The following is a 24916-nucleotide window of genomic DNA, read 5'->3' on the forward strand; positions in this document are numbered from 1 at the left end:
ATAAAGATAGTAAAAATAATTTTAGTATTTTGGTGTACAGTGGATGTACAACTTGTTTTTTACAGTCAAGTAGGCTAAACACAATGCAATTTCTATCACTGCTTCTCATATTACAATATATCCATTTACAGATAATAAGATTAGATCCGTCACTGTTCTCATTTTGTAGGCCATTTTTCATTTAATCTTCTTATGGTAAAAAAAGGGGGAATTTCACCTTCAACCATAATAAAACCCAAACAATGTTATCTTGTCAGAAGTAACACATCCAAGCATATTATATCCTCTTTAGTTAATGTGACCAGAGAATAAAAAACATGCACCTTACCTCAGACCAAATATATGGGATTGTTCATAATTGAATAAGGAATGAATTTTAGCTTCTGAGTTCAAAATTATAAGCCTGTCAACGATATCCTGTCAAAGGAAGAGAAATGTGAAAAACCATGTAGGCTTTTATAATTTATGCACATTATAGTTTCATAGGGATATTTACCATTAAATGAAAGCTATTATTAAAACAAACACTGAAATTATTTCTGTAACAGGAGGTGCTTTCCACAAAAGTCAATAGCAAAATTGAAGGCAAAAATGGCTAAACTTTCCTAACCATGTAGAAGGTTAGAAAAAAAATCTTTTAAAAATATAAACGTACAAAAAGATCCTTGCATATCAACTATTCTATTTTTTCTTTAGAATTAAACAACAAAAAAAAAAGGTTTTTGTATGTTTGAAGTGTGTACATGTCTGTTTTAATGAAGAGAACAGCAACTCCTTTAGTGTAATAACCCTTTCTCACACTGGTTAGTATGACATGCTTAAGACACAGCCATTTAGTCTTGGTTTAACAAGGCTTGGCTCAGATGTTGAGGCTTACACCTTTCATCTTGGAGCATCTCATGTAGCAGACAATGACTTGTGGCTGCTTCCCACTTCTTCCACAAAGCCAACCCAATTATCTTCCCCTCTGGCTCACTGCACATGTAAACTGCTTCTGAAAAAATTATTTCATTAAAAAAACTAAGGAATGAACAAAAACAATGTTCATGTTCAGTGTTGTTATCATGTCAGAGAGAGATTGCTGTGCTATGGTCATAAGAAACAGATTACAAAATCCTTATGAGCTTCATTTAATCCTGATTAAATACAAAGTTTTATTTTCTCCACATTTTAGAAGTACAGTTTCAGAGACAGCAGAGGGAGTTATTCACCTGATTAGATCAATGAGACATTTCAATAAGACATAAAGGGAAAGTTAAGACCCATACTTTGATGAAATTAACAAAAGCTCTGGTTTTCCATGGAGAAAAGTAAAAATCATGAGTAAAACTCACAAAAGTCTAGAACTTTTCAAATTAAACTGTCTTCATAGAATGTACTCTTATTTAAAATATAGTGAAAGCATACTTTTCCTATTAGATTTTTGGGGCAGTGGGGGAGACAGCTTTTTCCACACAGTACATTTACAATAAAATTTTCAATTAAAAAACTCAACTTGGACATCAAGGCTGTTTAGAAAATTGATGATGCATGCAATTGATTTGTTTGGGAATTAAGATTTTTTTCAGATTTCTGTGCATACAAAGAGTTAAATGCTAAAGGATATTTCTCTGGCATTATCTTCCTTCTCTCATTTATAAATCAAAGCTTGGAGCTGCAAAAGAGTACGAAGAGCAGGCACAGTGAGAGGACTACTGAGAAAGGAGACTAAGCTCTGATTTGGGATTTTAGGAAGGAAGATAATGAACAAGGTCTAACACAGGATAACATCCAAAAAATATGTGGACAGATTTGCACTGCTCAGCTACAGAGCATAGTTTAAATATTACAGGTCAGATGTCATCTACTTTGAATACGTAAGACAAACCATCTAAGATTCTGAGAATCACTGAAGAAAATCACCTTTTCTAATGTCTTTCAAAGCTACAGGTCTAGAGGGTACCTTCCAAACTAGATTCCCCTGAATATATACACTGCAGAAACCCTTAAATACTGGAGGCAGGCAGAAAATCCTCATTTATGTGTTCCATTTTCTAAAATAATTTTACGTGACAAACACAGTAAAAAAAAAATCTTGCATGTATTAAGAAAAATTTTCCAAGGGCACAAATGAAAACCTGATTAGTCTACAGTAAAAAGTTGCAAAAGTTGTTATCAACTATCACTATTATCAGTTGTTATCAACTGATAATCTGTTCAGTCAACAATACAGCTAGTCCGATAAAAATATAAAGGAGGTAAAAAAGTTTCAATCCCGGGTATTCAAGAAATAAAGGATATACAAAAATGATAAGTTCTGGGCATTAGCAAATATAGTTTAGCATAAACAAGTCACATTCTGTGGCAACATGACACAATTCAAAAAATGAGAGAGAAAAAAATGAGGCACACAAAGCAGTTAGGCCTTCCAATCAAATCTTCTAGTGGCACGGAAGTTACTTTTACTTTGCTTCTTGTAGTTATATTCAGTCAAAATCTTTTATCTTTTGCTTTCTGGAATCACTGCCCAAAAACATAACAAAGCTGTATCTCTTCTTAACTTCAGAAGTTTTCTTAGTACTTTGACTCAGCCATTATACATTAAATTAACATTAGAGGATCCGACTATTTCCTTTCTGTTAACTACATAATCTTGGATGCCTATCTTACATAGCTAGGCCCAGAAAACCCACTGCTGCACAGTAGTTAACTGAGACAAGCCTCATCCAAAATATCTTTATCTCCTCAGGGAACTTTGAACAATTGCATGAGTATTGGCATTTCCAGAAACAGAAAATTTCATAAAAATACTCAAGTGCCTCTAGAGCTAAAATAACACTGGCTTTCAAAAGGTACAAAAATTATTCTTGAGATCTTCCATCATTTGAATGCTCTCAAATATATATGATCTTCAGCATACATCTATCTTCCTCACTCCAAGTTACTTAAAAAACTTGAACAAAGCTATCCATCGGTGAATACACTAGCATTGAGTAGACTGGGAAAATGAAATTTATTGTGCAATTTTCTCCTGAAATCATCAAAACAGTATTGAAAAAAAGAACTCAAAAATCCCTTCCGAACATAATATACACCATTATAATAAACTATATCTAAACATCTTAAAATATCACAAATCTAGAGCCTGTGCTAGACAAACACTGACATAACAGCAATTTAAAGTGCTAGCTCATTAGAAAAAAAATCTGATTTTAACTGCCACACAAGGTCACAAATTGTCTGTGCTTTATAGATGAGAAAAAAGCTGTAATTGACTGCAGTAGAATGATTGAATACAAAATAATACTAAATACAGAAATGGTGAAGCTATTTCTCTGAAGTATGTCTTAATCAGTAGCTTTCCAATTACTGATTTTTTCCTTTGTGTGAATTATGTGTCCTATTAAAAAGCAGCCTGAGGTATGAGGCTTTTGTGTTTTCATTTTGTTGTTTTTTTTTTCTTTTATTCTTTTTAAATCCACAGATAGTGTGATAGAGCAATGCTGTGTAAAATACAAGTATACATATTGTCCAACATTTTCCCATATGTAACTGTATGCACATACAAACATGATTATTTATGTCATTTTTTTTCTGTGAAAAAACAGAATTCTAACATAAGTCAGGAAAGATGATCTTTAAATTAGGCATCAAAGTTTATATTACCTTTAAGATTTCAAAATGAAAATTTAGATTCATATGAAGTGATATGTGCATATACTGCCCTCATGCTGTATATAATACAAAATGCAGAAAAATTCAAAATCTTTCAATAGGAAAAAAAATTACTCTTTTATAACAAAAACATTTTCTCAGGCAAAAATGTCTTCACAGAATTATTTTTCCTCCAAAATACTTACAATAATATCTGTGGGTACTTCACGGAATGAGTACATGGGTTTATTTGGTATATCTCGTTTACTCAGGAGCTCAAAAACTGCTGGGTAAGTGAGCAAGTTTACCAGAAACAAAAACGACTAGAGAAAGAAATAAAAAAGGAGGGACAACAGGGAATATTAATCAGTTAAGTGCAACCAAGTAAGTGTTAGCAATTATTTGCCATTTACATTAACTTTGTTCTTATCCTTTACAGGCTGAACTTAACATAAATATACCTGTCCAAAATAAGACTGCATAGGTAGGCATCTGTGTAAACTAAAAGGGCAATGATGTCTGAAATATGTATTACCTATCAAATTGTACATACAATTTTGAAAATTACAGTATTTCATTACCACTTAATTCTAAAATTTTGAGACAAAGAATAATCTAAAATGTCAATCTTCCTGATTTTATTACAGTAATCTGGATATAAACTGATGGTCAGCACTTCAGACTTAGTTTTATCATGATTTTTATTCATTATTTCATAGTTAATTCTTGGCATTGTGAACAGCCATGCAACATAAGAATCCTCTATCAGTCATCATTTAACTAGGTGTATTACACCAATTTTGACACATGTGCAAAGAAGCAGGTATAATAAAAATTTACAGAAAGGTATCTATCATCCTATCTGAACCACAACACTGTTTATTTCCATACAAAAACATAAGATTAAATAATTTCTCACCTTCTGACAACTTTGGTCAATAGGGTCAACTGGAGTAGTTTTGGGTTGTGTTATTCTCAAATCATCTTTTCCACACTCCAAAAGAGCCCATAATTCAGTTACAAGTGCCTTTATAAAGCCTAAAACAAATATTTGTTCTAATAATGAGCTTCATATTAGAAATATTTTATACCACAATTCTAACCAAGATTTGCAAAATTCTCTATACTGAAGGCTGAAATTTCACAACACAGATTGCCTTAGGGTTACTATCCCTGCTATTCTCAATCCTTTAGTCAAAACTAACCTTCTAGAGCAGTCTGCTTATGTTCAATCTACAATCTGCAGCAATGGTTTCCAAAGACTATTACACTAGAGTAGGATTACATTCATATATCTACTACGCAAATGAGCTTCTGACCTTCTTTAGGAAGTTAACTGCAATGGATCAAGGCTTAGCTAGTATTGTCTCTGTCGTTCTAAATATACAGATTCACTATAACTCATAAATAAGTTATAACAGACTACAGTGAAAAGGACTAGAAAAACCCCAACTTTAAGAGAAGCACTACTAGCTGAATTTAAATTGTTAAAATTTAAAATGTTAAATATTTGAATAGAAGAGGAAAGAGCCCTCTAACTCTGAAATCTTCAAATGTAAGGGTTGAAAATCAATGCTGATTATTTTTGGTATATAATTTGTCTCTGATGCCAATGGGCATAAAAGGGCCATAAGAAGCAATTTGGCTGAAAACCTTACAGCCAGATTGGGTAATAGGACAGATGGGTAACTCCTCAGTGGTTCTGCGCCCTGCTTTGTGAAAAATCCCAGAGGCATAAATAGTAACTAACTACAAAATGAATCAGTTTCTTTGACTGGAAGAATTTGCCTGCCTTTCTGACAGTCTGGTCAGTCAACACCAGCCCCTTCCAGATACTCAGAAAGATGATTTGCAACTTTTGTACCTCATGGACTTCCTCAGCAGCTTAAGACATTATCTTCATTTTATTGATGAGATTCTAGTTTTAATATAATGGCCACCTGGACTGTTGATGATAACAGTAACAGCTGGGTTATCTGAGACTGACTCTTGAAGGGACTTTGTCTGAATTGACAATTCTTCTCATACCACCATCTCTTTTGCATCTCATTAATGTGTAACTTCACCTATGACATTCAGGCCCTTGCAGTTCCTCACCCTTTGAATAGTCAGTAACCATGGAAATGTACATAAAAATTACAGATGTCAACAGTTATTAATTCTGATCTGCAGATCAAGAAGAAGCACAGGCAAACTTATTTTTAAACAGTAGAGATGTCTTCATACATGTACAGGAAATTTCTGGAAATCCAAACTAGTGAAGTAAAGATTTTGCATAATATCAGAAGAAAAAATAAAACAAACCCTAAAATATTGCATCAAGATTAATTAATTACTTGAAAGCTTGAGAGAATTAATTTCCATCAAGAAATAATTAACAAACACTTAGGAGTTTTTGTTAATACTGTGTAATTATTTTATACAGTTGATCTTTTTTTAACATCTTTCCCACTGTCTTTTTTCAAAATGAAGGACTACAGCATGCAATTATTCATAATAACATCATCCTTCAATTTACCTGAATTCTGCAGAGCCACTGCAGCCATTGGTGTTGTTGCCATTTGTGTAACAATGATTTTATCACCAAAATCTTCATATTCATTTGTCTGTTGATAACAAGTATAAAAGTGTAGTGTTAGTTATTCAGAAGACATGAAACTCTCAAATGATCTCTTAAATATTGATCTTTCTTACACTTGTTTACAGAATTTAATCCACTTTATGTTTAGACTTGAACAATTCATAGATACTATCCTCTACAGACTTACCAGGGTCAGATTCCTAACCAAACATCTTCATCAAGTATCTTATAAAAATTTAAACACAAAATACTGTGGTTGAGACATGTGATAAGAGCAAATAAAACCATTAGTATCATAATGTTTTTATACACATTCAGTAGGATGCCTTTGGCCTTTCTTTTTTGCACATTACCTGACTAAAAATGTACATTATCTGACTTTTTGTTTATATTTCAAGCTTTGTCTATCATATTTAGATTTCAACATGACCTACCAACATTGTCTAAGAAAATTTGCACTTAGAAGAAAAGAAAAAAAAATTACTAGCATTTCAAACTTTACAGTAAAAAGTAAATTTCAAAGACTGCAAGCATGCAATCCATGCTTACCTGGATTTTTTTTGATAAACTGTTGAACATAAAGTTCACACAGTCATTCATGGCATCTGTACTATGAAGCAGAAATAGTCCTTTGGGCGTGGTAGAAAAATTTAGCAAGGCATCTAACAAAGTCTCTTCCCATAACAAGCTGCAAGAGTAACAAAATAGTAATTAAAAACTGTATGTAAAATAGCATGGGAAAAAGGAAAAAAGTATAATTCCTAACTTTGGAAAACAACAGTACTTCACTCACTGTACTCTAAGCTTAATTTATAAGCTTATGTTAGATTTAAAAAAGCATCTGGGGAAAAAGATAATATACCAGACTGCATTTTATGTGGACATTCAAACTCAGTGGGGCAAAACTAATGTTATGTAGGAGCACAGAAGAGAGAGATGATGTAAAGGGGAACCCAAAAGACCTGTAAAATCCCTAAACATATGAATGACTTACAGTGTGACTCTATACAGCCTTAAGATATTAACATGGCAGTTACATACTGGCAAAACAAGCCCACAATTTCTCAACAATGTAAAAACACTGTGAGGGACTCACATTTGAGGAGCTAAAGATTCCTACAAGAACTTGGTATGAACTTATGAAGAAAGCTGCTATATTTACACAATAGTTTCACATAATAAGAGCAGTAAATGGAAAATCAACGTTGTCCTGAATTTTCAGACTCCTAAATACTTGTTCATTTTTCATCTTAATGAATATAAACGTCTATAAAGGAACATTAAGTTTCAGTATAAAAGGAAGGACACCTTTCACTTGGTATCAGCCAAAATGCTGCCAATCTCGTTACATAATATTTTGAAGGTGTAAATATGATTCAGCAGAACAACATTTCAAATTAGCCCCACATCAAAGACATAAGATAGCTATTTTGTTCTGTGCTTTCTAACTCACATTTTCCTTGAACCAAATTCTTTAGTCAGAATCAACTCTAAGTCAATTTTACATAGATCAGACACCATTCTCTAAGCCAAGGAAGTTCTCAAAGGTCAAGGAAGAATTTTGTAGCTCTATTGAGACCTGTGCTAGGATAGTTTCTCTACCGACCACTATCCTTTTGGCAAAAAAGACTGTCCTGGGTTTGGCTGGGATAGTGTTTTCTTCAAAGTATCTGGTAAAGTGCTGTTTTTTGGATTTAGGACAAGAATAATGTTGGTAACACACATATTTTTTGGGCTTCTTAAAGTCAAGAACTTTCCAGTTTCCCACGCTCTGCAAGTGAGCAGGTACACAAGAAACCATGAGAAAGTGCAACCAGGAGAGCTGAGCCAAACTGACCAAAGGGATATTCCATCACATGGGAAGTCGTGCTTAGTACATAAACTGCAGGGAGTTGGCCAGAAAGTTGGCTAAAAATCACTCTTAAGAGATGACCTGGGCATCAGTTAGAGGGTGATGAGCAATTGAGTTGTGCGTCACTTGTTTCTCTCATGTGTTACTTCTCTCTCTCTTTTTCATTATTAATGTTATTATTACCATTAGTAGCATTACTATTATTAGTATTACTATATTTTACTTTGTTTAAATTATTAGACTGCTTGTATCTCAACCCATAATTTTTTTTTCCTGATTCTCCTCTCCATGCTATTGGGATGCAAATGGCTGTGCAGTATTTAGTTGCCAGCTGGAATCAAGCTACAAGAAAGACATGGGGTTACAAGATGTTTCAATTGTAGTTAAAGCAGAAGTGTGTGTTCATACTGATACACATGCATAAATTAAGTACCAAGTTACCTGTTTTTTGATTCTTGACTTATTGACGAAGTGGAGTCTGCATCAGTTACAGGCGTAGGTACTCTTTCTGAAAGCAAACTTGTCTGTAAAACAAAAACAAATAAACACCTCCTTAATATTGATGCAGGATGTCTCCCTGCAAGGGAATGACATGCAGTGACTCCATGATTCAGAAGGCTGAACAATTGCTGTGCTGTTCTCAAGAAAAAACCTGTGACCTTTTTCAGACAGTCACGACACAGCTTTGACGTAATTGGTCAATCAGGCAAAACGACCATCACCATTATCCAATTAAGAAATCACTTTTGGTAAACAATCTCCATAACATATTCCACATGTGCCAAAAAACAGGAGTAGCAAATAGAGATAAGACTTGTTTTCACCTCTTTCTCTGAGCTTTCTCACTGCTTTCCCCAGGAGAAATCCTGGGAAAGTTGTGCCTGCTGCTCTCTGTGAAGAGTGCTGTGGCCACACCTTAATGTTTATTTACAGTATTTTTAAACTCCAGATCTAATTCATTCTTTTGTTATATACAAAAGACAAAAAAACACAGTGATCCAGGCATAGTCCAGTCTTTGGTACAGAATATGCTATTCCTTTATATTGTTTTTATTCCAGAAAAGCTTATTTTTTACTTCTTCCTCAGGTATAAACAATTGTAAAGCTAGTAAATTTTAATTTTTTTTATTAGAATTCTTAAATAAACCTCTTTACTTTCCAACTAGAGACTCCCAAAGCAAAAATTAGTATTTAGAAGTAAAAAAGGAAAAATTGTAACACAGCTCTTTACTCTGTTTCTGTCACAGGTAATGGAAATAACAGCCTCTGGTGTCACGATGCCAAACTGATTGATTAACTCTGCCACTTTTTGATTTATTTATTTGTAAATGATATAAATTTATCTATATTGGTGTGGATGTCATTGGAGCTACAGACATAAATATATACATATTTTTATATTTGATCATTTAAATTATATTTGAAAATAACTGGCATGAAAGAATGCGTATTCAAAATTAATTATTTGGTTTATTTATGTTTATGGGATAAAAAGCAAATTACACCATTGAAATAAAAGCGAGAAATTATTTACTACCTTATAAATGTGATGTAAAAAATCAACAAAAGATTATTCTATTAAACTAGTCAATCATACTGGATCTGTTGTTCCTCTTTTATTATCATCTTTATAAATTCTGTCTCAGAATTTCATCAGAATCTGCTGAGAAAAAAAAATTTTCTTTCTCCATCAGTCTTAAAACTCCAGAAGACATGTAAAAGAAAAGGATACAAATTACCAGTCCTGCTATTAAAAAATTGACACTTCCACTTGGAAAGCATCCACCATAGTCCACTGTTTTTGCTACACTATAAATGGCATGATATTTTATAAACTTCAGGTGTTTAAAAATTGAAAAATGACAGAAAATAATTTTAAAAGTAGTAAGATGATGGAGTTGACTTTCCTGTAATAGCTTGTTGAGTGTTGAAGTTAAGAATATGTTGATTCTACTTCAGTTTATATCTGACTACCAAAACTAAGTGAAGAAATAGCATTTTGTAGGGTAAACTTTGTTTTCACTCAACACGTTCAGTCTACCTATCTTGTACGTGTCAAGACAATTTGTCTACATTATGTTCTATACCTTAATAAGGGATTTTAATGTGGAAAGAAGTCTTTTGTACAAAGTGTAAATGCTGTGGTTTTTAGAGGAAATAACTGGAAATGCCCATCAAAAGCTTTTAACACTCTGCCTGTGATAAATGTTAAATAGAGTAAGAGGCTTGTTGGAGTAAGAATGACAAGTTACACAATAGGAAAGCAGCAAAAAAAATTGCTGAATTATGTATATTACAGCATGGATCAAGTGAACTAAGCTCCTTAATTCAGTAAAACTCCTCAGGTTTTCAACACAAGGAATAACATAAGTTTCAAAATCAACATTCTTTGACAAGAAACAGAATTTATTGTGATATAATTATGATTTTTAGTAATAATATATTTTATTTTCAAGACAATGTATGGCTTCATGGCAATATTAATATATGAAACAGTGAGAAATACCCTCAAACTGGTGATTTAAGTACCTTCTATTCACGCTCTCCCTTCTGGTATTTTCTGCCTTAGTTTACATTGTGACTGTATTTTTCAAATATCTCATCATAATAAAAACATACAGTAGAAGCATACAAGAAGGAAGAAAAGCCCTTCCATTCTTTTGCCCTTGCATTAATTTTCCTCCTACTTCCTTGCCTCCAGAAAAAAAACAAATTTAGTCTTTTAGTCCACTCTTTGTTCCAGCTTGATCTGTTCCCACTCTAAGATATAAAAAGATAGTCCTATTTTTCAGGGTAAAGTGAATAACACAGTTAGACTTTGGTTTTCCACTATGAATCCTAATACCTATATTAAATATGCTTTCAGTTAAGCTGGAAGCCAAAGTTGAAGATTTGTTTGCTACCTATACCTAATTTGTGCCAATGTTATTTTAATTATTCAAATGTTGGAATTTGCTTCCCTGTGAACTTTTTGAAAACTGCATTTGCAGGATCTGCCATAATTTCTCCATCTTAAGTAACTTTTTACACAAGGATTTTCACACTGCATGTGACTTTCAGAACAATGAAAATAAAACTGATGATGATGAGGGACTGGATCATCGTCATTCATGAAGCAAGGCTGAGAGAGATGGGCCTGTTCAGTCTTGAGAAGAGACAACTGAGAGAGGATCTCATCAATATCTGTCAGTATCTGAAAGGAGGGTATCAAGAGGAGGGACTCAGGCTCTTCTCAGTGGTGCCAAGCAGCAGGACAAGAGGCAATGGGCATAAACTGATGCACAAAAAGTTCTACCTGAACACGAGAAAGAGCTTCTTCGTGCAGGTGAACGAGTACTAGACGAGATTACCCAGAGAGGTTGTAGAGTCTCCCCCACTGGAGATACTCAAGAACCCTCTGGACACAATCCTGTGCCATGTGCTATAGGATTATCCTGCTTGAGCTGGGAGGTTGGACCAGTATAACCACTGTGGTCACTTCCCATCTTACTCATTCTGTGATTCTGCGATAACAAAAAGCAAAATCCACAGAACTGTTGGATCCAAGCTCTTTCTTTCATGTAGAAAAAACACTGGACTAGCAGTCAAACTGAAGTTAAAGTACAATCTAAACTTCATAACAAATCTAAACTTCATAAAAAATCCATGTACACAGGTAAGACAAAACTCCTGCCTGGCATTTCTCACTATGGTCTCTTGAGAATACTTCAATGTAACCTCACTATTTAACAAATAATTGCCATCTGCTTTTTTTTCTCTGTATCTCCCAACTGACACAAACCAGTTTAACTAAAAAATAAATAAGAGCACATTTAGGAGTATTTTCTTTCAAAATATCCCAAACCAAGAGTGAAGGCAAGATCTGTGGTGGTCAGTGGTTATCATGACCTCGAGTGACATCTATCATGAAGGACAATGAATAACAGGTCCACCAATGCATCAAAAGTTCCTGTTTTAATCTTAGGCACAGAAGTCTCAAATTATATTTCTGCTAGGTTCAGATTCAAAAGGAAAATTTGCAAGTAGAACTTCATTTTTACAACATTTTCATGTACTATTTAACTGCTTAAAAATAATTAACCTATAAGAACAACTATCACACAAGCTGAACCTCTTACAGTAAGATTTTTCCCAATCCAAAAGCAAAATTTACCTTTCTCCAGGCCTCTGCAATAGATTCATGCAAGCCATAAGGAATTAGCATCTGTAGGCCTTCACAAGTTCTGTACATTTGACGGCATACAAAAATGAAAGCTCCTTTAACAACTGGCATAAACTCAGATCCAGATAAAAGAGAAATGTCATCATGAAGAAGTTTCTTTGTGAACTGAACAAGCACATGAGCAGCTGTAGGACTAGAAATAAAATAATACATTTAAAATTTTGTTTTGTAATAAGCCTTGAAGCAAAGCCTCTGACTAAACTTATTTAAATTTTTTTTGGAAAAAGAAGCTATGGAAAGAGACTATGATCCACTACAGAGGGACAAACTGTGTTATAACTTGTAACACCAGTCAGAAGAAAAGAAACTTTGAGAAAGTGATGTCACCTTGACAAATAGTTCTATGCAATGCAAAAATACATCCATTGCCTTCCACACAACCCACAGGATCATGAAGTACACAGACTCTAAGTTTTATAGGAGTCCAGTTGGGAAGACAGTTTGGAGATTTCTCCACTTAGAAGACACACATTCCAAACATTTTCATGACCTGCGGCTTAGCTCATCTCAGTTTTACTGCTGTTACAAGTTTTAGCATCAGCTAACTATGTTCCACCCACAGGAACCCACTGATCCTAAGTTAGGTACAGTGTTACACATGGCAGCTTCCTATACAAAATCTGTCTCTACTAGATGTACTGAAATGTGATTCCTACATTAAATCCGTTCTTTCAATAAATTTGGTTAGTTTAAATACTTATTCTAAAATCAAACAAAGAAAATTGAAGAAGAGAGGCCTTTGGTCTGAAAAGTAACACTACAAATATAATGGAACTATATTCAGAGAAAGGAAAGCTCTCACATGAATTAGAAAAAGAAGAAAAACATTAAAATCTCCCTTATTAGCATTTCTTTACATTGTCATTTCATCTGGTTCTACACATAAAGATCTCCTTCATACATTCTATAAAACACTTACTACTTTAATTTATAATCAGATATTTTACTCAAACAAAACTAAAATGCATCACGTTAAAGATAAATGAAAGTTGAGCAAACGAAGTCTCGTAAGAACAATGTAATTCATTGAAGTGCTCACTAATGCCATCCATTAACACACTCTTACCTGTCTTTGGCATTTTTTTCATTTCCTCCATAAAGAAGAAGAGGAAGACCATCTTCTGAAGCAGCAATCCTTGCCAAAATATCAGCTACATCAAGTAAAGTTGTTTCAAGGCAGTTTATATATACCTATATGGAAGAGTAAAAAAAAAGGGAAGCTTTAAATTCAATGATTTTGTGAAAGCTGTTTTTTCAGTCTGTCTTAGGCATGCAGAACCTGAAGGTCACCTTTTTGATGATTTCTTAATATCTTAAACACAGTAAGTTAACAGTTTATGTTCAAATGTCATTACACAGAAATCTTCTTCACAAAGGGCACTAATTCCCAATATTTTCATAATCCTTATAAAAATGTTTACAAGGAAAAAAACCCCAAAAAATTAGAAAAAAAACTTTTTCTTTTAACAATCCAGAAAATAGTAGCTTTCCATGGAGAATTATATATTTTATTTACACTAGTTATTGAGAACACCTAACTTACACGTTGCCAACTGAGTTAAAAAACTAAAAGTAGGTTGCCTTTCAAATAGAACGTAGAGAAAATATTTATGCCTGAAATACCCAAGTGAAAACAGAAGAAAGCCAAAACCAATGAAAAAAATTAAACAGTGTATTTTATCCCAAGGAAACAGTCTCACTACAGCACAATTTTTGCTACTATTCACAAGACTTCCATGTCAGACCAATCATAGTGACAGACTAAACTATTCAATGCACACTATGATAGTCAACATATAAAATACCATAGAATTTACCATATTGCATTAATAAATAAACCTTCAACATAGAAAATACGGATAAAGTATAATATTCTATACATGTAAAAATCATTTGGAAGATTATTACAAACCTCTGAGCCATTCAGCAAACTTTGAACAGGATGAAGCAGGGCATCTATCACTGTATCTGTACACAAACATTTAGCAGCACATCCTATTTGATCACAAAATACCTGCAGAATCTCCATAACAAGACTTTCTGGAGAATAATTTTCTGGTGAACACAAGAAATATTTATTTATATTTTAACTTACATAAATATCTCTATCTGATTTTTGTATTTGCTTCTGAATTATAATTAATTTTGCTAAGTCCTGATTCAACATAGAGGGAGGAAGAAAGGGTAGAGGTGGAAGGGAAGAGAAAAACTGCACTAATGACAGACACAAATTAAAAATTGCAAAAGAAGTTATCATATGCCTCATTATAAGTAAATATATTAGCATATAAGGAAAAAAAAAAACATTTACCTGTATGTGCTGCCAAAGCTGTCTTTGGGTAACTTGGAGAGTAATAAATAAGTTGAGCAAATAATACCAATACATCAGTTATGGATACAGTACCTATTAAAAAAAAAAAAGAAGAAGAAAGAAAGTACTTTGTAAATTAAAGACTTAGCTTAATTTTCCAAATAAAAAATGGATTTTGTAAATATATGTAAAGAATGCTTTGCTGTAGAGAGGTAATCAATTATGTACAAGTTATAAAGCAAAGGACATAAGTGTCCTTGGGACTCTACTAAGGTATTTCATGATTACCTTATAAGATCTTGCTCTCAATTTAGCCAATTTAAATTTTGAAATGTCTTTCACTGCAAAAAGTGGCAGCCAACATTTGAAAATACTAGCTGTAGAAAAAAAGCATTACCTTACTATTAGATTAAGTGAAACAACTGGAAAAGAGACAAGGTGTCACATAACTCTTTCTCAGGTCTGGAACAAAAGCAACAAATGTAGCTAAATGCAAGATGGTGAAAAATTGCTCCAAATTTAATGTAAGCATGTTAATAAATCAGCTAATTTGTGAGGAAAGAGTTACCATCTATGAAGATGAGAAGGACACTGTTAAGAAAAGAAATGCCAAGATTGTTACATTTTATGAGTAAGAAATAAGCAACCACCATCCCTGGATCTCTGCTGGATGGGCATTACAGTGGTAATGCATAAATGACAAAAGCAGTTTATTAGTAGATGTTTCTTACTCACAACAGTTCTACACTGGATCTATCAAGTCTTGATCCTCTAACCAGAGGGACAAAAGACAAGTCACAGAACAAGTATCCAGTAATGTCTGGAATTCTACACTGAAATAATAGAGACACTAAAACAGTGGAACACTGCAATTGCCCTCACACGCTTCTGTTTGCCAGCCCTGCACCATGTAGATTTCTCTCTGTTGAAGAGCTTTTCCATCTCATTTCTTGTGTCCCTATTAACACCTCCATTCCACAGGTATGAAACTTTTCTTCTACTTTTATTTTAGCTTAATTAACCTGTTTTCAATTTGCAATTAGCTTGAAATACAGATTTTTCTTTCACACCTGAAAACTAGTTTTGGCCCCCAGAACATGTCTCCCTTCCAACCAATTACACCAAATGGTTTGACAGAAGCCATTAATGACACCTAGAAAAACTGAATCACTGACACACTGATCCAACTGTCCTTCAACACAAAATTAATGTATTAAAGGTAAAACACACAAGCAATCCATTCAACCACATAATCAAGGAATAAAAAACTGGGTGAATATTCTCATATATGGATACATAAACACACACACCACCTTTATGAAAGTTTCCAGGCTCAGAATTGGTGAACAAAGTATTGTTTTTCAATACCCACAATACTGAAGTGAAAATATATAAATATATATCAAGAATGGACAAAGTTTTTCTGAACAGGTTCTATTTTCCTCAACTCTCCCTACCTTTTTTATTTGTCAGCTGTACTGGAAATAGATTCTGGCCTTCCTTATAGATCAACAATCTTCCTAAGAGGCACAGTGAATGAACAAAATAGATGTACTGCAATTCTGGTCCAGTGTAAGAAAAATTCTGCGTATCACCTATAACAATAAAGCAAAAAAATTAGAACTTTACTCTTGTAGTTTACTTTACAGTACCCCTAGCTGCTCCCTGCAACACAAGCAGATCATTTTGGATATAAAGACAGCTTAAGAAATTAACCACTGCTATTAGTTTTCTCTTAAAAGACAGTCATTCAACATCTGGGGAATGAAATAGCTAGAATGTCTTCCTCTTGAGGTAGCATGCTCAAAAGCCTAAAGAATGTGGATGTATACGCATTTAATGTGAGACTTGCAAAGATACTCACTACAGTGCTGCTGGGAAAAGTCACCGACTTTGGGATTTTTATTAGCTGCTGCCTTGCAAAATTCAAAATAATCAAGACATTGCTGGACTGCTGCATTAATCTGTGGAATAAAACACAAAATAATAAAGTACCTGATATTTCACAATAAACTCATTCTCTCTTGTATCCAAGTACCGCCCTTCAAAACAAGAATTTAAATATCCTTTTCACTACAATGACTTCATTTTTCAGTGCTTTGGATGTATCAGCCAAGAGTAGGCAAAATTTTACAGGTCTATTAAAATATATCACCATTATTATTACATTATCACACAACCAGTTCTATACACATAAAGACAGTCTATGAAAATGAGTACAGAGAATATGGAAGTGCTTTGAGAAGTCAACAGCAATCTGTGAATGTCCTATTGTCATTACTGTGGAAGATTTTAAAATTCCACAGGTGAAAACCTTTGTCTTGAATACACTTACTAAACTGCAGGTTTGGTTGCCAGGTGCCAGTACTATTACTGTTCTTGGTGGTGTATCATTGTCATAGCACTATAATCTAACCATGGTATATAAAAGTTTAAACGTTATAAGCATTGTTGTTGCATGGAAACACAAACACATTGTCCTGGTATCAGGTTGGATACAGTTAATTTCTTCTATTTTCTTATGATCTGGGAGGATAAATTAGACTTATTACAGCTTGGAGCTGCCAAGATTTATTCACAAGTATAAATATGCAGATATACACAATAAAAAAAACCCCAACCTTAATCAGATGCTTACTCTTGCTTATAAATTAGATTAGACTACCCTGCTTATGGGCTTTCCATTATAAACCCCTTGTTGCAGGGATCATGTTTTATTCTATGTCCTGTTCTATGCACACAAATAGAAAAGATAAAGGCCTCTTATAGTTGTCTGTTTCCTTTTCTCCATCTTAAGGTTCTATTGGTCCCATATATTTTACATTTGATTTCATTTGTATGACAAGATTTTATAAAACATAGCCAAGTCCCGTTTATATGAATGGATCTCACATCTACAGTGGTTTCATTAAAAACAATGAAAATTCTACCCCAGTAAAGAAATCAGCCCATACAAAATATATGATAGGATTAACAGCTATATTATAATATAAATATAAAATATAATTAATTTTATTATAATAAAAATAAAAATATATTTTCCTAGTTTGATTTATCTTGCTGACTTTGCATCCTTAATGCTTCAGAGAATATAATGGCAGTTTTTTTAGCCTGTTTTCAACAAAAATCCAAATTTAATACACTGTATTTACGATATTTATCATGCATAATTTTTCATTTTTATGCTTTTTTGGAAATAATTCTAAATATGAATGAAACATAACAAATTAATACATTAAAATCCTAAGTAAACACCTGCAATAAAATATCCAAATTCCCCTTCCACAGAGCTGGCCATATATGCTTCTTTGGATTTATCAATAATCCATTTAAGCAAAGAAAAATTGAAAAAAAAAAATCAAAAATCCAAAGGGCTTATCTAGCTAAAGAACATGGAATAGCTACTGAAAAAAAGAAAAAAAAAAAAGAAAAAAAAAAAAAAAAAAAAAAAAAAAAAAAGGAAAAAAATTGTCCAAACCACTGCGTGCAAAAAAAGACTACATTGCAAGTACACTTGCCCTTGTAATTCATAGAATCATAAAATGGCCTGGACTGAAAAAGACCTTAAAGACCATCTAGTTCCAAGCAATGTCACGGGCAGGGACACCTTGCACCCTCATCCAACCTGGCCTTGAACACTTGCAGGGAAGGGGCATCCCCAGCTTCTCTGGGCAATCTTTTTCAATGTTTCACCACCCTGACAGAAAAAGAAGTCCCTCCTAATATCTAATCTAAATACCATGTTTCAGGTTCAAGCCATTACCATGCGTTCTATCAATAAATTTTATTTAGACTATTATTGCATATATAATCAATAAAGTATATTGATAGAAGTACTTACCAAGAATTTATATTTCCTTTCCAGAAGCCTAAATACCACTCTTCTGCTGTAATATGCATGCTTGAATGACAAAAAAGATGTAATGTCAACTACAAAGAAACATTCTGGTTTTTAACTAAAAAGTAGAAATTATCTCTGATTCTGTTCCAGCAGAGATCCCATATACAGTACATAGTCAATGTAATGAACTCCAGCTTGAGTAAGCCAGTATTATATTCAACTGAGACTTTTGTTTGCAGTACATTTATGCCAAAAAAACTCCCCATCATTACAAAAAAGTGTAGCAGAACACATAGTTAAAAGAGAAATGTACACTGAAATGCTAAACAATGCATTTTAAAATTGCTAAGCAAATCCTAAATTGTAAGTTTATATATAGTAGGCTGGAAAAAGTTCTTATGTCCACTGAAGTTAGCAAGTTGTGTGTAGTGTGTAATATATATGTGTTCTTTCATGCTCATTGCTTCTTCCAAAAAAATACTTGCATCTTTTGGTGGCTGTCAGTCAATTCTTCCAAAGTGAGTGAAGACACAAAGCACAGAAAATACTAAATTTCATGAAAACATCCTGAAATTTCATTTTAAATCCTAAATTTCATGAAAACAACTAACTGAACAGAAATTGAGGTGGAGAGTAATATTGAAAAGCAGTGGACATAAAAGTCTAAAAAGAAACTGCACTTCCTTAATGCTGTTATAGGACACAATAGGTCCATGATGTCAGAACCATAAAGTTTCAAAATAAATGTCTGACATGAACAAGTTATGTGTTGTTGGGTGGCAGATTATTTGCTTACCGTCCACTTCTTAAACCACACTGCTTTGATATCTAGCAAAGCCAAGAAGTGCATTGGACTCAAGAAATCTGGAGAGGCAGGATGATTAGGCTTGTGTTTTAATGACAAAAGTGACAAGGTACTCTCCACTACTTCTTCCATATACCTTATGACAGAAATAGGAAAAAATGGACAGGAAACAAAAAAATCACTGAAATCCTTCCACCAGCAATAGTCAAGAACAATCTTCTCATAAAACCCTGTTCAGATAAATCATAAATACCAACAGCATTATCTTTAACTTGCTCTTGTATGGGCATTAATTCCTTGTAATACTATGAATAAAATTAAAATGCATCTATATTCTCCTTAGTTATTACATCTCCTAAGTGTATCACACTTGCTACACTTACATCCAAATTATTTTTTGTTCAAAAGTACTTAGAACACTCCAAAAGCTAAGTAAGCAGTTTAATATGATTACTCCTATGCAAATTCCCCATTTTAATTTCTCACCCTCTACTTTTATTTCACTGACCAGCCACTGTGCATCCTGTAATCAAGCCTTTGCTAAAACTACATGCATCTTATTTTATGCCAATAACTATTAAATTAAGAAACAGTTACAGGGTTTTGAAGACATACTTTTCTGGATGTCGAATCCAGGAAGATGGTGCTTCTTTTTGGTACTCATTTAAAAGGCGAACCTGAAAACATAATTATTAAAATTAAAAAATAATTAATGCATAATGTTTCAGTACTGATAAAAAAAGGACAGAAAGTTCATTTATACCTTTTTAAGTAAACGATTTACATCTGAGTTAGATACATCCAGACCAGCTGAAATATTAAGAGAATATTCTTCAGAAAGAAAGTACGACTCCAAGTGTTGTGCTAAAAAAAAAAAAGAGAAACCAAAAAACAAAAAAATCACTTCAGCTCCATGACAACAGTGACAAAACAGACTGTCTTATACAACCTTCATTATAAAATCCAACTTGTCAAAAAGTACAAAACCCACAAAGTTTGAAATGTAATTAAATGCACATACCTAAACTTGCATAGACTTCTTTTGTCATATTAAATGGAGAAGAAGAAAAGGTTTTTGCATAGAACCTAAGAACTTTCTCCTAGGAGTGAAAAAAGCAAGCAATGTATTAAATAGTCATTAACTGTGTATCATAATTGCAAAATAATCAATATGTCATTTATTCTTAATGTCATATATTATTCATCTAGACATCTGTGCAGATGTTAAGCATGTTTTATAAAAATATATTTTCTGATCACAGAAATCTCCAGTTTAAAGGAAATTTTATTCAAATACTTGAACTACAGCACCAATGTAAAGCCTCGCTGAGTTATAAAGTGGACCAAGGAACATCACTTTTCCATTCAGAATCAGTAACTTGTGATTATCACTGTTTTAAAATAAATTGTAGAACTCAGGTGAAAGAGAAATATAGGACAGCAGCTGGGGCAACTTTCCTATTTATTTGGTAACCACTTTAAAATTTTAAGAAGCAAAGAAGTTTAATTGACATAATAAATAATCTAAAAGCCATTTAAGCAGCTGTCATTTCTTTTCCTCATCACTGCCTGTGTCATATTACTATGTATCATTTTCTCACCATCATGGGGCATAAACCTGCTTGAACAGGAAATATTAACATGACCTATTTTACAGAGCCATTCTGTCCATTCTTTTTACGCGTGTTTCTGCTAAAAAAAATTAAAATGTCTTCACTGCCATTAAAAGAAATGTAAATGACTACTTCGGTGTCTCAAAATCCTATTGAAAGCCTGTTGCAGTCCTTTAAATCAAAATGTACTGGAATCCTGTATTTCTGTTACTTAATAAAATAGTTTATGTGATTCACACACAAATAATAAAACGTCTTGAATCCTGCTGCACTACTTATAATATGCAAGAGGTGTAACTTCTTACGCCACTTTGGTAGTCCTTTCTTTGGACACAAGTCTGGTATTTAATTACAAAACATTTCCTTACACTGAACGTTGCATCAGGATCTGCCAGAGAGATTTTCAGATGCTCACTCAGACGTGGCCAACTCTCAGAACCCAGGATATCAGAGGCAGGCGCCAAGCACAGCATCTGCAAAGCTTCTTGGCGAACCTGGAGCAGTCAAAAAGATAAACACCAAAAATCCATTCACAGCAGCCTCTGAAATATGTAATTTACAAGTTAGAGGGAGAGAGGGAGGGAGGGAGGGAGCAAGGGAGGACAGGAAGAAACAGAACCTGGCTGTAGAACAGATAAGGAATAACAAATACTTATCTTCTGCTATATTTTTTATGGCTATTTAGACAAAACACTATATCACTGAGTGGGGAAAATGTGCGCATTCGAAGAAGTAATAAAACCATTTTAAATGGGTTTTCAATACTGTATACAAGGTTTATGTTCTATTTTCTGCCTGTAATCAAATATTTTGAAACTGGGGAATATAGCTCTCTAAAGCTCTCAGCTCAGAGAAGGAGACACAGTTATTAGGCATTGTGTTATACTGCTGAATTTTCATCAGCATTCTAAGTAATTTCAAGTAACTTTTTTTTTCCAATTCATAGACAACTGTTATCTCTAAAAATTTATTTCATCTTACTGAAACAAACTGTAAGACATTTTAATAACATTTAATAGCATCAGACTTTTTACCTGGTGTTCTAATAAAAAAAATTGTTTGTACCACCTCCCACCTCCCATGCCTGTTTCAGTGGCCAGACAAGCCCCAACAAGTCTTATCAAGGCAGCACACTCAAACTGGTATTTTTCCAAGCTTCAAAAATACCAGCAGCTGGTGCTGGTTGTTGGTTAGAGACACAAATTAGCACTGCCACTGACATGACAGCCAACCTAACTTGGATTTATATTTTCCATTTGGCAGCAGGTCGTTGGCAAATCAGCAGGCACCTCTTTCTTTGGACAGGGGTAACTTACAGGGCAACACAGAAGTTACCAAGAAGGGCAAGAAACACATATACAAGACAAATAATGTTCAGTAACTTTATCATGGAACAACTTTTTGTTCTATGATTGGTTTGATTGATTTGATTGATGCCAATCTTTAGCACATAATCTCTTAAAAAATATAGATACTTGCTGCAACACTAGCTTTTGAACCAGATGGTTACAAACAACGAAATATTGTGCTGCAGAGTAGATTCTGCACTGAAGGTAAAATAAATGAACGAACAAAGAAAGTTTCCACTCAGGTACATAGGAATTTGTATATACATACAGGCTACTCTAAAATATGCAAAAAACATTCATTTGCATCAATATTTCATTTCTGTTTTAAAACTTACTTCCTTGGGCTGAGTAGGGTCAAGCTTTTCTGTGAGCAGCTGCAATTGTTCTTGACTTATGAAAGCATAACTCTGTAATACACATTATAAAATGATCATTAGTATCTTTTATTAAACTGAACAGCAGAAGATTAAAATCATCAGTCTTTCTGATACCTAATTTACTTTTAGTAATTAGGACTTCAACATTTATACTAATTTTACTGTAAAGTCAACATTCTAAATGTTTTCTGCTGTTTGGCCAAAGTTTAACTGACGATAATGAAATCACTATGACATATTTTATTTTCTTTACTTCAAGATTTTCTGTATCTTTAAAAAATTCCTTATAATAATTTATTCAGCAAGAAATGTAGCCTAGTACCGTAGTCTGAAATGAACTGCACATTATTTGGCTTCTAAAGTAAAATCATAAAAGTTAGATGATGTTATGATTTTATCTTTATCTTTCTATACCATACTTGGATAGGTACTTTGGAGCATATGGCCGTCATATTGATCTCATCTAGCACATTATGCCTAAATAGCTAGTATAAGCTTAGTATTTAAAACTGACAAAAAAGCAAATAATTTGGGTTTAAGATATAACAAAGATGGGAAAAATTAATCTTTCTCTAGGGCCATTCCGCTGACAGAAACTTGACAATTTTGCAGTATCATGCTTATTTCATAACATAGAGAGAAAACCCATTGTACTTGGTTGAAGGAAGAGTCACTGTCAGAACAGTTGTCTGTGTAATAGCCACTCTGCCGTTCTTTCTTGGCTTTACTAGCCAGCTCCTTATCATGCATCCGATCTTCTTCAAACTTGTCAATCAAAGACTCCACCACAACCATCATGACATTCTTCAAGGCATGCATCATTTCTCTGTATCTTCAAAGTAAAGATGATTTAATATATAAGAACATAAAAATCACTATGCAAAAAAAAAAAAAAAAAAGAAAAAGAAATTGCTACATCATGAATAACTGAATATGAAATAATGCTAATTGGACCTGAACTCCCTGAATTTACAGAAATTAATGAATAACAAATCCAAGCTATTTGGAGTAAGGAAACATATATGTACCTTACATGTTTCAGTTAATGACGTTTTTAAATCACAACAAAACTACTCTTTTTCCCTTCCAGAACCACTCAATGAAATGCAACTATCATAATTCTATTTTGAGATGTTTTAAAGAAAGAACAACATGAGTCCACCAGAAAGGAGGATCTGTCCCTGAGAAAACAGGCCAGTTCTCATCCTTGTTACAGTTTGTTTCCTGTCATTCAACATCCAATTATTCTTTTGCTATAAACCCTTAGCAGAACCAGTAAAAGTGAACACATCATTCTAATTCAACATCTTGATTACAGGTCATACACACAAAATAATTTTCTTTCAACAAAACCTGGGTTTTTCTAATTTCCATAAATTGCAAAATAATATCCACAGGGAAGCAATTCAAAATAAAAAAAACAACTTCAGAAAAGCATCCTATTGTAAAACACTGATGTTTTATTTCAAATTATTTTTTACTTTAATGCCACAATTATTTATTTTACAGTTATCAAAGATACAGATTATCATACTGTGATTTAATATCGTCCTATATGTCAAATTAAAAATATAAGATACATTTTTAGTTCATTGCAGTTTCTTCTACCAATTTTAATGTGCAAAACCCTAAGGTCCTGATCCTTTAAACAAAATTATAGAAACAGCACAATCTAAGAAATGGTCATCCTAACATCTATTTTCCTATTTTCTTATTTTGCAAAACATAAAAATGACCTCTAATTCTAAAATCCTAAATACTTCAAAAATTTCACATATTTGCTTCTTCTCTTTTTTATGCAATTGTTTTCAGACTTAAGTCCAGGACGAGACAAAGCATGACAAATTGCGATGCATGGTGGCAACGTGAATTTCTTAGCACTGATGTTGGTTAAAGGTTCAGAATTGTTATTGGTTCAGATCATATTTTTTCAAAACACGATAAAGAAGAAATAGAGATGTGAATTACAGGTATATACTCACTCTTTTGATTCACGGGCCTTCTTAGTGAGATGTTGGACAAGTGTGTCATAGCCAGATATTTCACCCTGACTTTGAGCAGAGGTACATTTTTCTGTTTCTTCTTCAATCACAGGTCCCACAGTATTTTTTATGTGTTGTCTAAGGTATTTCACAAATTCATAGCTGCAAGAAATATGCAAAATTAAAATGCTATATCTCTTTGAATTCACCATGAAACATTTTCAACATTATATCAACAACCACTATCTTCTCTCCCAGTAGATCTGTTATTCTGAGGTAAGAGTTTATGACTTGCATAGAAATAAACTTCAGGACTGTAGAATTGATTTTCTTCAATATTGTCAGTATCT

The 24916-nt window shown here is 33.3% G+C and overlaps 1 protein-coding gene across 1 annotated transcript in view; it reads right to left on the bottom strand.

Annotated features, from left to right (window-relative positions):
* Positions 1-24916, bottom strand: part of TBC1D32 (TBC1 domain family member 32) — a 73985-nt gene that overhangs the window by 43724 nt on the left and 5345 nt on the right. Inside the window, exons 3-23 of the mRNA XM_084202325.1 lie at positions 24567-24728; positions 23239-23416; positions 22543-22614; positions 21227-21352; positions 20267-20345; positions 20009-20109; positions 19861-19922; positions 19237-19381; positions 18441-18500; positions 16464-16563; positions 16057-16194; positions 14600-14692; positions 14201-14343; positions 13355-13479; positions 12220-12421; positions 8508-8590; positions 6764-6902; positions 6152-6239; positions 4553-4671; positions 3840-3956; positions 329-417 (exon numbers count right to left, since the gene is read on the bottom strand). Of these exons, the coding sequence (XP_084058451.1) occupies positions 329-417; positions 3840-3956; positions 4553-4671; positions 6152-6239; positions 6764-6902; positions 8508-8590; positions 12220-12421; positions 13355-13479; positions 14201-14343; positions 14600-14692; positions 16057-16194; positions 16464-16563; positions 18441-18500; positions 19237-19381; positions 19861-19922; positions 20009-20109; positions 20267-20345; positions 21227-21352; positions 22543-22614; positions 23239-23416; positions 24567-24728 (2421 nt within the window). The remainder of the gene's footprint in view (positions 1-328; positions 418-3839; positions 3957-4552; positions 4672-6151; positions 6240-6763; positions 6903-8507; positions 8591-12219; positions 12422-13354; positions 13480-14200; positions 14344-14599; positions 14693-16056; positions 16195-16463; positions 16564-18440; positions 18501-19236; positions 19382-19860; positions 19923-20008; positions 20110-20266; positions 20346-21226; positions 21353-22542; positions 22615-23238; positions 23417-24566; positions 24729-24916) is intronic.

This window comes from Fringilla coelebs (genome assembly GCF_963513975.1).
Source record: "Fringilla coelebs genome assembly, chromosome: 3".
In the NCBI taxonomy this organism is placed as follows: Eukaryota; Metazoa; Chordata; class Aves; order Passeriformes; family Fringillidae; genus Fringilla; species Fringilla coelebs.